The 14,561-nt window shown below is 34.9% G+C and overlaps 1 protein-coding gene across 1 annotated transcript in view; it reads right to left on the reverse strand.

Annotated features, from left to right (window-relative positions):
• cdc5l (CDC5 cell division cycle 5-like (S. pombe)) overlaps positions 1–6,789 on the reverse strand; it is a 39,012-nt gene extending 32,223 nt beyond the window's left edge. Inside the window, exons 1-5 of the mRNA XM_056477235.1 lie at positions 6,593–6,789; positions 3,924–4,027; positions 1,270–1,431; positions 895–1,022; positions 720–819 (exon numbers count right to left, since the gene is read on the reverse strand). Of these exons, the coding sequence (XP_056333210.1) occupies positions 720–819; positions 895–1,022; positions 1,270–1,431; positions 3,924–4,027; positions 6,593–6,637 (539 nt within the window). The 5' untranslated portion in view covers positions 6,638–6,789. The remainder of the gene's footprint in view (positions 1–719; positions 820–894; positions 1,023–1,269; positions 1,432–3,923; positions 4,028–6,592) is intronic.
• Between the last annotated feature and the right edge of the window lie 7,772 nt (positions 6,790–14,561).

The following is a 14,561-nucleotide window of genomic DNA, read 5'->3' on the forward strand; positions in this document are numbered from 1 at the left end:
CACCGCTGAGAGAACTGATGATCAGCAATGACAAATGTTTTTTAAAAGATCATAAACATTGACATCAATAACTAGATGGCAACCTTTTTAATATGTAAAATACTTGTGTTTTAATGCCATATTAGCAGCATTGGATATATACAAGGCTACATTCAAAATGCCACGCAGATAATGTTTTCTAATCTTTGAAACTGACCCTTTTAGGCTTTGATCCTAATTGTGTCGTTTTGGTGACTGTCACTTTAAATGAGATTGTGCTCTTTTCAAAAGAGGGCGGAGCTACAAATGCCTGCGTGTCAGCATAGTGGCAGATTCAAAAACAAGAGTAACGTCCTATGCTAATGAGGAAGAGATCATCACTAGTGGGCTAGTATAGACATATCATCACTATATATATATATATATATATATATCTATACATATCTATACATACATATATATATATATATATCTATACATATCTATACATACATATATCTATATATATATATACATATCTATACATACATATATCTATATATATATATATCTATATATATATATATATCTATATATATATATATATATATATATATATATATATATATATATATATATATATATATATATATATATATATATATATATATATATATAGACATAGACACACACACTATCCATTTTATTCAGAGACAAACAGTAGTAGGCCCAAATCTCTTCTTTTAGCATTAGTATCTTACCGTGCTTCCTCAAGCTGTTTCTCTCTGGCTTTCCGCTTTGCTTTCTTGCCTTGTGTGTTTGCCAGTCGAGCTCTGGCCTCAGACAACATCTCCAGCTCATCTGCATAAATAGTTTATAAACGTTACAACTTTTTTTCCTTTTCATCTACATCATTAAAATGTTTCCGACTCTCACCTTCGTCCATGTCCACAGGGTCAGGCCTGGCTGGTTTGGTCTCCGGGTTTGGGTCGATCTCTCCTGGTTTTAGCTTGCGAGGATCATCTCCTACATCATCTTCATTCTCTCTCTGAGCTGCTTTATCTCTGACGTCATATAAAAAGAAATAGAATGATGAAATAAATCATTAAATAAAAAGCGCTTCAGGGGTAATTAAAGCAGCTAGAATCCAACACACTCTTTAAGATCTCAAAACTCAGGAGTTCTGGTAGTACCCAGAATGGCAAAGTCAACTAAAGGAGGTCGAGCCTACAGTATATATAGCTATACACATAAACTTGAATTGAATTGTGTAAGTTAATTTACTGTGTTTTTATTTGCAAATGTACTTACAGCAGATATTCATAATGCTCCAGACACTGAGCGGCTGTGCGCCCGATGATGGGGGCGATAGTTCTCCACTGAGTGGGCATCAGTTTGGCCATGTGAAGAAGCTTCTCCTCTTCCTCACGTGACCATTCTGTCTTCTTTATGCTGGGGTCCAACCACTCATACCTGCATTAAACACAGCAAACATCACACTCATAACCTTCTGCTTAGAGAATTAGTTATGCTAGAAACTTAGCATTTTCAGAACTTTTGTACTCCTGGTATTAAAAGGACAGGATGGTTCACAAAAAACATTAATATATTCAATATTTACTCACTTTTATAAGTTTATTTCTTCTCTTAATTGGAAAAAAAGATATTTTAAAGAAAGCTGAAAATCTGTAACCATTGACTTCCATAGTATGAAAAGCAAACACTATGGAAATCAATGGTTAAAGGTTACAGCTTTCTTCAAAGTTCTTCTTTTGCGTTTTTGTAAAAAAAAATTGTAAATAGCGAATATTAGCATTTATGAGCTTTATTCTTCTCTTAAAGACAAAAGAATGCATTTTAAAGACACCTGAAAGCATGCAACCACTGACTTTCATAGGAGGAAAAACATAAACAATGGTTATAGGTTTTCAGCTCCAAAATATCTTCTTTTGCATTCATGATTAGAAAGAATCTAATAAAAGTAAATATGAGAGTAAATAATGAATATTCACATTAGGGCTGAACAATATATCGTTTGAGCATCGATGTAGCAAGGTGTGAATCTGTAATAGTCACATCGCAGGATTAGATTATTTATTAAAGATTAAAAGATTTAAAGATATTATTAAATATATATGCATATTTTTAATTATATATACAATGTAAACCATGTTATTTTACGTTTTATTGTTCAATTTCTACACTTGAATACTGTTTGACTTCCCAGAAAACCATAAAGCACTGTTTTTTCTTTATTTTTGCTTGTAATTTATTATAATTTATGCAGATGCACTGCGCAGAAAAAGTCTTGATCACCCAAGTCGATCTAAATTAATGAAATCTTTCCAAATAGAGATTTTCAAATGATTTGGTGAAATTTTATCCATAATCGCAATATATAGCCAGCATAACAAAATAGAGCAATGTCATATTTTTCCATTATTGTGCAGCCCTAATTTATCAGAATCAGAAAGAGCTTTATTGCCAGGTATGTTCACACATACGAGGAATTTGTTTTCATGACAGAGCTTCTACAGTGCAACAGGATTACAGAGACAGGACAAAAAACAGATAATAAATATATATAAAAAAAAAAAATAGAAGTAGTGAGTGCAAATATACAAATTGACAAGTTTATGTACATGTTTATTACTATATACAACGTTATATGTGCAGCTGTTATGTGCAAATTGGCATGTAAAGTGTGTTGTTAAATAAGTGTATACGTGTATAAAAGTGTATGGCAAGTAGTGATGTTGGTTCCACAATTATTATCATCTAGGCATGTGCCGGTATCACATTTTCATGCTGCGATTAATTGATTGAGCTTTTATCACGGTATACGGTATTATCACGATATTGTAATTTTACTAGAGAAACAGGTAAAAAAACACAAAAAACTTCAGTTTCGTCAACTTAGTAACTTTAATAACTTTTTAATTAACTAAAAGTACTTCAAACATTTAAATACAAATAAATATAAATAAAACAATACACAATATAAAAGTAAACTTGAGCAATTATATCAAAGTGAATGTGCAAAGGGAAACCGTCTTCGATCAGCAATCCCTCTGCATTTTTTTGGAATCCAAAATATTTCCAAACCTCTGACTTTTTTTTTGAAGGGGGATAAATTGTCGGCAGCGTTTCTCCTTCCGCCATGCTTCTTCTTCGTGTGAGGATTAGAGAGCGGTGGCAGTAGCGGCGCGCGCTGTGCGCACACAGTGCTTCTACATGCGGGGATTGTTTACATCAGAGTGCGCATCAGTTCTGCGCAGCATATACGCAGTGTTTCTTCAAGCGGTTGATGGAAAATAAGCTAAGGCGCGTTCTAAGAATATAAATTCGGATCTATTATTTTTCACGGTATTTTGAAGTGCCCGCGATAACAATATCGTGCATATTCATTACCATGATTTATCGCATTACCGAATACCGGCACAAGCCTATTATCATCATATCTTCATAACATCAATATGAGATCTTGAACGCAAATAAAAATATTTTGAAGAATCCAGAAAGCCTGTAACCATTGTCTTTCATAGTAGGAAAAACAAAGAAAGAAACTCAAAGATTTGAAGGAATTAAAGGTTAAGTAAAAACAAACAGTTTATTCAGTTTTGGGTGAACTATCCCTTTGAGAATGATGTCAGTAGGGAAAGAGTCGCTGCACTTTTGTGGCCGTTTGAATGCATTCAACCACATTAGTGTCTCTACCATAAACAATATGTGATTAAATGCATTTTAAACTATGTCTGAAAGTGGTTGAAAGTGGATGAGACAGAAAACATCTCAAAGCTTGTTTGCCCCCAATTTTAGCATCGTCCACTTCTGATCGGATAGCTGAAAATGCATTTTAACACCAGGTGTATACAAGATTTAAAAGTATTACAGATGTTGTCAAAAAGGCAACCCAATTGAGATGATCACTAGATACATAGAGCACTTTATAAATCAAAACTCACCATCTGGCTTTACACTGTTTAGCTGATTTGCGGTGCAGCAGGGATGCGATTCGAGACCATTGGTTTTTGCCATATTTCATAACAGCTGCTTTGAGAATCTCATCCTGTTAACACACAAAAGACAACAGTTATTAAATAGGTCTTACTGCTAAAGCTGCACATTATATCGTTTCAGCATCAATATTGCCAATGTATGAATCTGCAACAATCGAATTGCTGGTGTCAAGTTGAAATTAGGGTTGAGCGATCAATTTGGCATTGCACGATGTCTAATGTGCTACATACAGATACATGATGGCATCGTCGTCATAGGTGGCAGTGAATTAATGATATATGAATAATTAATGAATTCATAATGAATTAATTATTTGTAGCCTACCGTTTCAACTACCTGACCCGCATGGTCTTAGTTTTACCCATAACCAAATTATTAATAAATAAAAATAAGTTACACACAAATTACTATCTGTCAGTCACTTTTCTACGCAGGACTCTGGCATGAATAGGCAGAGTGATCTGACAAACTTGGTTGGTATAAAAAGATGCACAACCAACAACAACCACCCAACAGTATCTGAGGTTTTCGCTTAAATTACTAAGTAAAAGAGTGAAAGCGAAAGATTGAAGCTGTGACACGTTACCTGATAGATTCAAAAGACAGAAGAGTCGTTAGATAGAGATTAATTTAAGATGCAAGTATGACTTCAAATCAAAATTAGCACTATTTAACTGACTGTGAACAATGTTTTACTTTGATAGTCATTGGCTGCTAAAATGAATTCACCATTTAAAGTAATAATAATGTAAATAATAATCCTTTTCTGAAATAATATTAAGGAGTAAGTTAGAATGTGTGAATAGAAAACCAACTTGAATACTCAATGAATATAAATCAACTTCATCTCAATTATGCAACTTAACATCTTACAAATTATTATTATTATTACAATATCACAAATGGCCAATTTAATATTTAGAAATTCACACAGTAACTCCTGAATAAGTCCTAAAATAAATAAAATAACTAAAAGTCTGTGCATATATGTAGTTTTATGAAAACTATTCAAGGGTTTCTGTAGGTTTAACCAAGTCAAATTTAAGACTTTTTAAGACCATTAAGAATAAAATTTTAGATTTGTTTTGCTTGCAATTTTTTTTTTTATTATTTCTTATACATGCTTTAAAGTCTGAAAACAAGAAAACTCTGGTTGTATACACCTTTTTTCAATATATATATATATATATATATATATATATATATATATATTATATATATATATATATATATATACATACATACACACACACACACATACATACATTTATATATTATATTAATGACAAGTTTAACATTGTTAAAAGTAGATTTATTTTATACACAATTGTTTTGGTGTGATCTTTTCTTTTTTGCTAAGCAGAATACAAATATTGCATTGAAATTAAAAAATGTTTCATGTTTTTATGAGAGTACAGTCGCCTTCAAAATTTGGTACATTGTTAATTTGCTCATTATATATGGAAAAATTGTATTTATAAATGTAATTGGGCAGTGAAAAAACCTAACTATGCTCACTTTAAAATAGAAATAGGTCATTACCTATGTACGATAAAAGAAACAAAAAAATACCAAAGCAAAAAGAGCTGTTAATTATCTTAAAGCCTTAAATTGTCTTTGAATAATTGTATTTTTTTTTTCTTTTTATATTGTATTTATTTTGATGTCAATATAATTCTGTTATTGCCCTTGTATGTTCTGTACTGTAAAATTTCAATAAAATAATAATAAATACATTTTTAAAAAAGTATATTTATAGTAGAGACAATTACAAAAATAATCAAAAAAATTAATTGTTGGCTTTTGGTCCAAATTGATCGAGTATAACTTCTATTCAACCCAATGCATTTGTTATAAAACTTTAAGTCTCATGCCTTAGAAATATTATGTCTAATCGCCCTTTCATCTGTAAATAGGTGATGTATACATTAAAGATAACGTAAAGGGATATATTGCTCTTTTATTATCATGAGGAACTGTGTAATTGTTTTTCTTTCCCTTGGAATTAGGGAACTTAATTTGGAGAAATTGCTGTCAAAAATGTCTAACAGCTATTGTAAATGGTATCTCTTTGCAATAAAAATGTAAACAAACACAAATATATGTTTAAAGGGTTTTATTAAGAAGGATTGTTGATGATTAAATGGATGTTAGCTCGATTTGGTAGCTTTACTTGGACAGAGAAAAACTAAGACTTGTTTAAAATGATTTGTGACAAACACAATATTTCAGTGAAGACTTTTAAGGCCTAAAATTTTGTTTATGAAATTTAAGACATTTTAAGAGCCCGCGGACACCCTGTAAGGTAACTTAATTCAAGTTCTGTGCTATTATTTTCACTAACAAAATAATAATAAAATAATAAAAATGTGTAAATAGAGCGCGAACTGCAAACAGTCAACACCACAACATACAGCAAGGCTTAAAATACACTACAGCAATGCAAACGTGCACAATTCAGACAATCAATGTCACTATATAACATTTAGACTCATGTAATGAATAAAAAGGCGAATAACAAGAGCAATTATAACATGCATAAGAAGAATAACAGTAATTATAACAGTATAAGACTAATTATTAGTGCTAAAATGCGTGTGTTGTCTAAACAGACCTCGGTGTTGCGCCACACGCCTCCTTTAATCATAATCCGCGGCATGATGGCGATTTAAAGTCCTCACACGCGCTCGGGCAGTAAAATCTCCTTCTCGGATATCAAATATAGGAAATTAAAACGCAAAAAAGATAAATAATCTTAGAGTTTGGCTGCAGCACGTTCAGCTGCAGATGAGGAAATGGCTGCAGGCGCAAAGAACTATGGGAATAGGGCTCTTCCTCTGCTGGTATAAACGGGCTCAGTCGTGTCAACTGACTTTAACAGCGCCCCTTGAGGCTAAAAAAGTTTTACATCAGCACGACTCAACATTACAGTTTTTCCTCAGTGGCTTTGGTGCATTTCTCACAACACTGTTTACATTTGGACAACAGTTAATGCATTTCTCAAAACAATTAGTACAAACTGTAAAACGTAGTTGATACACATTTGTACTGCATTTGCTCTTTGCAATTCAATTTATTCACAGCATTATGCAAAAGAATAAATACACCCTTATTTACAACTTCCATTGGGTAGCGCTGAGCACAACTGAACCTACAACACACATAGATCTGTAAATCATTCATCAAATTGTTCATTTAGAAGATGTTTTCAGAAAAAAAAAAAGATTTTAAAAAGTTTTATAAAATTAGCTTGGTAGATTTTGACATCTAGTTCAACATTTTTGTATGTAATGACTCAATGAAATGAAGACTATTAGTTTTATATGGATTGACTATTCAGCATTCACAAGTTTAGTTAATTTTGACTGGCATGACATAAGCAAATGATAATGTTATAAACAGCAGAGAGTTGTATGAAAGCAGTTGATGCATGTCCAAAAGCATTTGCAGTTTGTTGGACGGAATGAGAAACTGCTACTGTGATGTGCACAAATGAATAATTGTTTTGAGAAATGCATTAACTGTTGTGCAAATGGAAATAGTGTTGTGAGAAATACGCCAAAGCCACTGAGAAAAACTGTAATAAACAAATAAATAAAAAAAAATATTATATTTATACATAATAAGAATGTATTTGTCTGGAAAAAAATGTAAGTTTGATTTCAATTTTAAGCACTTTTTATTTTTTATATAGCGCATTTATTGTGTATGGCCATACACCCAAAGCGCTTCACTATCATGAGGGGGGACTGTCCACTCCACCATCAGTGTGCAGCAATCACTTGGGTGATGTGACGGCAGCCACAGGACAACAGCGCCAGTGCGCTCACCGCACACCAGCTATAGGTGGAGTGGAGATGGGGATGATTGGGAGGCTATGATGGTTAAAGGCTGATAGGGCATTTGGCCAGGACACCAGGCTTACACCCCTAGCATTTACGAGAAATGCTGTGGGATTTTTAATGACCACAGAGAGTCAGGGCCTCAGTTTGACGTCTCATCTGAAAGACAGCGCTCACTGACAGTGTGGTGTGCCTTTCTCTTTACTGGAGCATTAGGACTCACACAGACCACAGGTTGAGCGCCCCCCTACTGGCCTCGCTAACACCACTTCCTAAGAATTTAGGAATGTCCCAACATAGTATTTATTAATTAATTAATTAATTTAGTATGGAGAAAACAAAAAAAAAGGGTTTAAAAACACATGAACAGTTTGTGAAATAAAATAAAAACTATATTGAACAATAAACAATTCATAAATTAATAAATAAAATAATAAATTATTGTCATAGCATTTGAATATATTTATAAAATCATCCATTATATCACTATTCATTCAGTTTTTAAGCATACATTCCATTTGGAAAGTTTGTAAGTTTGTTTAATTGTTTAAAAATGTATTTATTTATTTAAAGCTTATTGGTATACAGCCATATCACCCTGCAGCCCAAGACTGGTTACTCACTGAAACTAAGCAGGGTTGAGTCTGGTCAGTACCTGTATGGGAGACCACATGGGAAAGCTAGATTGCTGTTGGAAGTGGTGTTACTGAGGCCAGCAGGGGGCGCTCAACCTGTGGTCTGTCTGTGTAATGCTTTAGTACAGTGAAGGGGACACTTTACTGTCATTTTGAATGAGACGTTAAAGCGAGGGCCTGACTCTTTTTGGTCATTATAAATCCAATGGCACTTCTCATAAAGAGTAGGGGTGTAACCTCAGTGTCCTGGCCCAATTCCTTCAATCAGCCCTTACCCATCATGGCCTCCCAATCATCCCTGTCCACTGAATTGGCTCTATCACTGTCTCTCTACTCCACCAATAGCTGGTGTGTGGTGAGCACACTGGCGCTGTTGTCCTGTGGCTGCTGTTGCATCATCCAAGTGGATGCTGCACACTGGTGGTTGTGTGGAGAGACCCCCCTCTCATGATTGTGAAGCGCTTTGGGTGTATGACCATACATGATAAATGCGCTGTATAAATATACATTACTTACTTACTTAAGTTGTGATAAACCGCATACAAAATAAATGTTTGTATCTACATAATATAGGTGTTTATTAGGTGGTTCGTTCTGCTGTGGCGACCCCTGATGAATAAATGGACTAAGCCGAAGGAAAATGAATGAATGAATTGTTTATTATGTATATAATATACAAAACAAAACAATAAATCTTTACAGTTATATATTTACATTATACTATATATATATATATATATATATATATATATATATATATATATATATATATATATATATATATATATATATAGATAGATATATATATAGGTGTGTGTGTAATTTTCATTGTTTTTTACTCATAAACACCTTTAGTTTCATTGTATTACTTTAAAATAAGCTCAGGATAAAGTTTTGATTGGTTTGTCGAGTGTTTGACTGAACAATTGATCTGCTGCTCCTGTAACTCTGGAGTAAGTTGGTTGAGGAGTTGAGGAGCAGTTCATCACTGAAGCTCTGAGGTTTGGAGCTGAACGTCCCGAACATCTCCAGGAATATATATAAAAAAATAAAAAAAACTCGGGGACATCAGACGCTGGAGAAACGTTTGATGTGCTGTGAAAAAGAAGATCTCAATGTTCAACTTTCAGCTCCAGAACAAACCGGAGAGAGGAAAAACGTCAAGACATCTCTTTCTGTGGAGGAAACTTTTTTCTCAAATCAGACCAAAAACATCAGGAATTAACAAAGACTAAAATGTCTCAGTCCTAATCTGAATTTGGCATAATTAGTAGCCTACTAATAAACTAAATATAAAGTTGTGCACAGACAACTCAAAGCCAAGATGTCAAAATAAAAGTCTTATTTAAAAGCATTCATTGATATAGGAAGATCATAAGAAGAGTCTTTAATTAGACTAATGCAACAATCTCTTATATCTGTGAAGAGAATTGTCTTCATTAAAGTTTTCATGGCATGTTAAATCCATATAATGTCCAAAAGCTAACCTTTAAATTGCACTTTAAGCTAAGTAGTATATAGTATCTTGCAAAATAGCAAGTCAAATGTTACTGTCATCATGACACAGCCAAAATAAATTAATTATTAGAAATTAGTTATTAAAACTATTATGTTTAAAAATGGGTTGCCAAAAGGGGCATCACAGTGGGTAGCACAATCACCTAACAGCAAGAAGGTCCATGCTTTGAGCACCAGCTGGGTCGGTAAGCATATCTGTGTGTTTGTGAGTTTGCATGATCTCCCTGTGTTGGCTCCGGTTTTCCCTGCAGTTTTTCCCAAACACATGCGCAATAGGTGAACTGATTAACTAAATTGGCCGTAGTGTATGAGTGTGTGTTTGAATGAATGTGTGTGGATGTTTCCCAGAACTGGGTTGCAGCTGGAAGGACATCCGCTGTGTAAAACATATTCTGGATAAGTTGGTGGTTCATTCCGCTGTGGCGACCCCTGATGAATAAAGGGACTAAGCTGAAGGAAAACGAATGAATGAATATTTAATCTGTCATATATTTCTAAACAACTATTTCTAGATGCTTTTTTTAGTTTAAAAGTTAATTGAAATAAGCATTTAAAAAATAGAAATAAATGCAAATAGTTAATTAATAATTAAGAATAATTAAGAGGAATCTTTCAGTTTCTTTAATATATTACTGACAAATGTCCCTCACATTAATTCATTTTTCACTTTATTTATATTTATACTTCATATACTAATTAAGGAAATTTAAATACATAAATAAATGAACACATACATTAGTCCTTAATTGAAGTCTAAATATTTTAATATCTCATTGCACCATACCACAGTGCTTTGTGCAAAGAGCAGATTTTTTTAATATTGGTTTTTAATTATTTGTTGAACTTGTTGATCTTAAGGCTAAGATTTATATAAACAAAATGAAACAATAATAAAGAGAAGCGACTCTTCACATCCTCCTCCACAGTGGTGTCCTTCACTGGCCTCAAACTAAACAGCACAGATGGCAGAAGAGTCTCAGACGTCTCTGAACAAATCACAACATGCCCAGAAACACAGCGGTCCAGTGACGGGCTGTAGAGGATAACTAACCAGCCTGGTGTCAGTGTTCAAAAGCAGAACCAGGAGAGTGCATGAGGCAGGGTGGCTAGGTTTTCACAGCAAAGGTAGCCCAATGGACAATAAAAATAGCCCAAAACTTGCCCAATATCCAATCAAAAGTAGTACAGAACTAACACATAGGCCAATCAAAATAGCCCAATGCTTAATCAAAGTAGCCCAAAACAAGCCTAATGGACAATCAAGCTGTCCCAATGGCCAATCAAACTACCTGATGGTCAGTCAAAATAGCTCAGTGACCAATCAAACTGGCACAAAAGTGGCCCATGGCCAATTAAACAAACCCAAAACGAGCCAAAAGGCCAAACAAACTAGCACAAAACTATTCCAATGACCAATCAAACTAACCCAATGGCCTGTCAAACTATCACAAAACTGTCCCAAATAGCCAATCAAAATAGCCCAATGGCCATTAAAACTATCCCAAAAACTATCCCAATGACAAATCAAATTAGCCCAAAGGTCAAACAAAATATCCCAAAACTATTCCAATGACTAACCAAACTAGCCCAATGGCCAATCAAACTAACCTAATATGATCCCAATGGCTAATCAAACTAGACCAAAACGGGCCCAATGGCCAATCAAACTAGTCAAAAACTATCCCACTGGGCAATCAACCTAGCCAAATGTCAAAGCAAACTAGTATGAATTTAGCCAAATGGCCAATCAAACAAGCCCAAAGTCCAATCGAATTAGCCCAAAAAACAAACTCAATGGTCAATCGAACTAGCCCAAACCAAGACCAACGGCCAAACAAATTATCCCATTACTAAACCAATGGCCAATCAAACTAGATCAAAACTAGCCCAATGGCAAATCAAACTATCCAATAGCCAGTCAAACTTGTCATATGGTAAATTAAATTAGCCCAATAACAATCAAACCAGCTTAATGGCCAATCAAACTAGCCCAGCATCTAATGGACAAACTAGTCCTGTAGCCAATAAAACTAGCCCAGTCGCCCATAAAACTAGCCCAATAGCCAATCAAACTAGCCCAATGGCCAATCAAACTAGCCCAAGAGTCAATCAAACTAGCCCAATGACCAATCAGACAAGATCAAAGTTGCCAAATGGCCCATCAAACTAGCCCAATAGCCAATCAAACTAGCCCAAAACTAGAACAATAGCCAATCAAATTAGCCCATAACTAAACCAATGGCCAATCAAACTAGATCAAAACTAGCCCAATGGCCAATCAAACTAGCCCAATTGCCAGTCAAGCTAGTCCAATGTTCAATTAATTTAGCCCAATAGCAATCAAACCAGCCCAATAGCCAATCAAACTAGCACAATGGCCCATAAAACTAGCTCAATAGCCAATCAAACTAGCCCAGTGTCCAATCAAACTAGCGTCAATCGAACTAGGCCAAATGGCCAGTCAATCGAACTAGGCCAAATGGCCAGTCAGACTAGATAAAATCTAGCTCAATGGCCAATCAAACTACCTCCCACCTGCAGCTTCTCCACAATGGACGTCCAGCGTTCTCCAGCCTCCGGCACCTAGACTGCAGCTCTGCACAAGACGTTTGACTGACACTGTTTCAATTTACAATAATCTTCTGTGTGAAGCTGCTGTGGCACAATCTACATTGTAAAAGCGCTATAGAAATAAAGATGAATTGAACTGAATAGACCAAAACTAGCTCAATGACCAATAAAACTACCCCAATATCCAAGCAAGCCCAAAAACAAGTTGATTGAAAACTTAGCCAATCAAACAAAACCAAAAACTAGCCCGAAGGCCAAACAAACTCTCAAAACTCTCCCAATGACCAACCAAACTTGCCCAATGGCCAATCATTAAAAAGTCACTAAAAACTATGCCATTTGGTAATCAGTCTAGCCAAATGTTCAAGCAAACCAGTCTGAAGCTGCGGTTACACTGGGCTTTGTGTGTGTGAAATTCTGTCGTACGGCACTGCGAAAAGGGGTGGGATTAAACAAGATGATTAGACATTTAAAAAAGCAAGTGATTGTTCCATGTATTAAATTTCTGTCCAGAGAGGTCCAGTTTTGATCCTCGATTGGTCTCACGCAGTCAAGTGATGCGATTTTGCAGGTCAGAGTTCACCAATCTTGAACTTTGCACCGCAGCGATCTGCGAAACTGAACGCATGACCCTGCGTTTCCGGTCTGACGCATTCACATGCGTATGAATGGAAGTCTATGGGAGGAAAAGCCCAGTGGCCAATCAAATTAGCCCAATGGCCAATCAAACGCCCAAAACTAGGACCAATAACCAATAAAACAAGTTAATGGCTAATCAAACCTGCCCAAAACAAGCCCAATGGTCATAAGAGCATTATTGCCAGATGTTTACATATATGAGAAATTTGTTTTTGTGACAGAAGTCAAATAGAGAATAATTATATGAGACAGAAGTAAATAGAAAATAAAATATTAAATAGAGTATAAAAATATGCACATTGACAAATGTATATATCGGTATATTGCTTCAAACACAATATTGTATTTATGTTCAGGTTGTGGTGCTTTTTAAAGAACTTTAAAAATATATTTTGAACAACTTTATGTATTAAACACGTTTCTTTTTTAAAATCTTTTTTTATTAGTAATTATAAAGATCACAGACCCCAAATTTGGCAACACTGCCATGGGGAGCGATAAAGGGCACAGCAGAGCCCTGAGGCCAGATGTGAAGCAAATCCTCAGAGCAGGTCATCTTTTCTGACTGCTAATGTTGGAAATGAAGAAAGCTGAGAGGGTTTTCTTTCTCCATGAGCCGGAGGGAAGTCGACGGGACCATGTGAGGAACAGAGATAGCAAGGAGTGATCGCTGGACGCTCAATTTGAAAAGGCTTCTCTCTCCAGGTACAAAGCGGATCCGGACTGAATACAGAAGCATGGGCAAAACTGCACAGAGAGCACATTTCACTCACGGAAACCTGACGTCAACAGATCTCTGAGGAGAAACTACAGAATATGAACTGACAAGAAGTTTCTGTCACACTTCTTTTCTTATATCTACATCTAAAACTAAAACAACACACTCAAACACGCATGTTTTTGTGTATTGTGGGGACATTGCATAGGAACACTGCTTAGCTGCAACATAATCAACAGTTCAACTTTTTTTTAACTGTTTTTTGCTTAGTTATGTTATAGAGAATGCTGAATTCACACTTAAAACATACTATCATGCTGGAAATACTCTTAATCGTTCTATGAATGTGCTAGCCACATGGTAAGACATGTTAGCGTCATGTTAAAACATGTTAATTCAATTTAGCAATATGTTAAAACATGCTATAAACATGCAAATTTAACACTGTGTTAGTATTAATGGGAAATCAAACTAGAGCAAAACTCCCCCAAATGGCCAATAAAACTAACCCAATTGTCAATCAAACTAGCCCAATAGCCAATCAAACTAGCCCAATGGCCAATCAAATTAGGCCACAACTCACTCAATGGCCAAAAAAAAAGCCCAATAGCAAATCAAACTATTGCCTAATAGACAATCAAACTAACATACAAACACTTA

The sequence above is a fragment of the Danio aesculapii genome, chromosome 17 (assembly GCF_903798145.1).
Source record: "Danio aesculapii chromosome 17, fDanAes4.1, whole genome shotgun sequence".
Taxonomy (NCBI): Eukaryota; Metazoa; Chordata; class Actinopteri; order Cypriniformes; family Danionidae; genus Danio; species Danio aesculapii.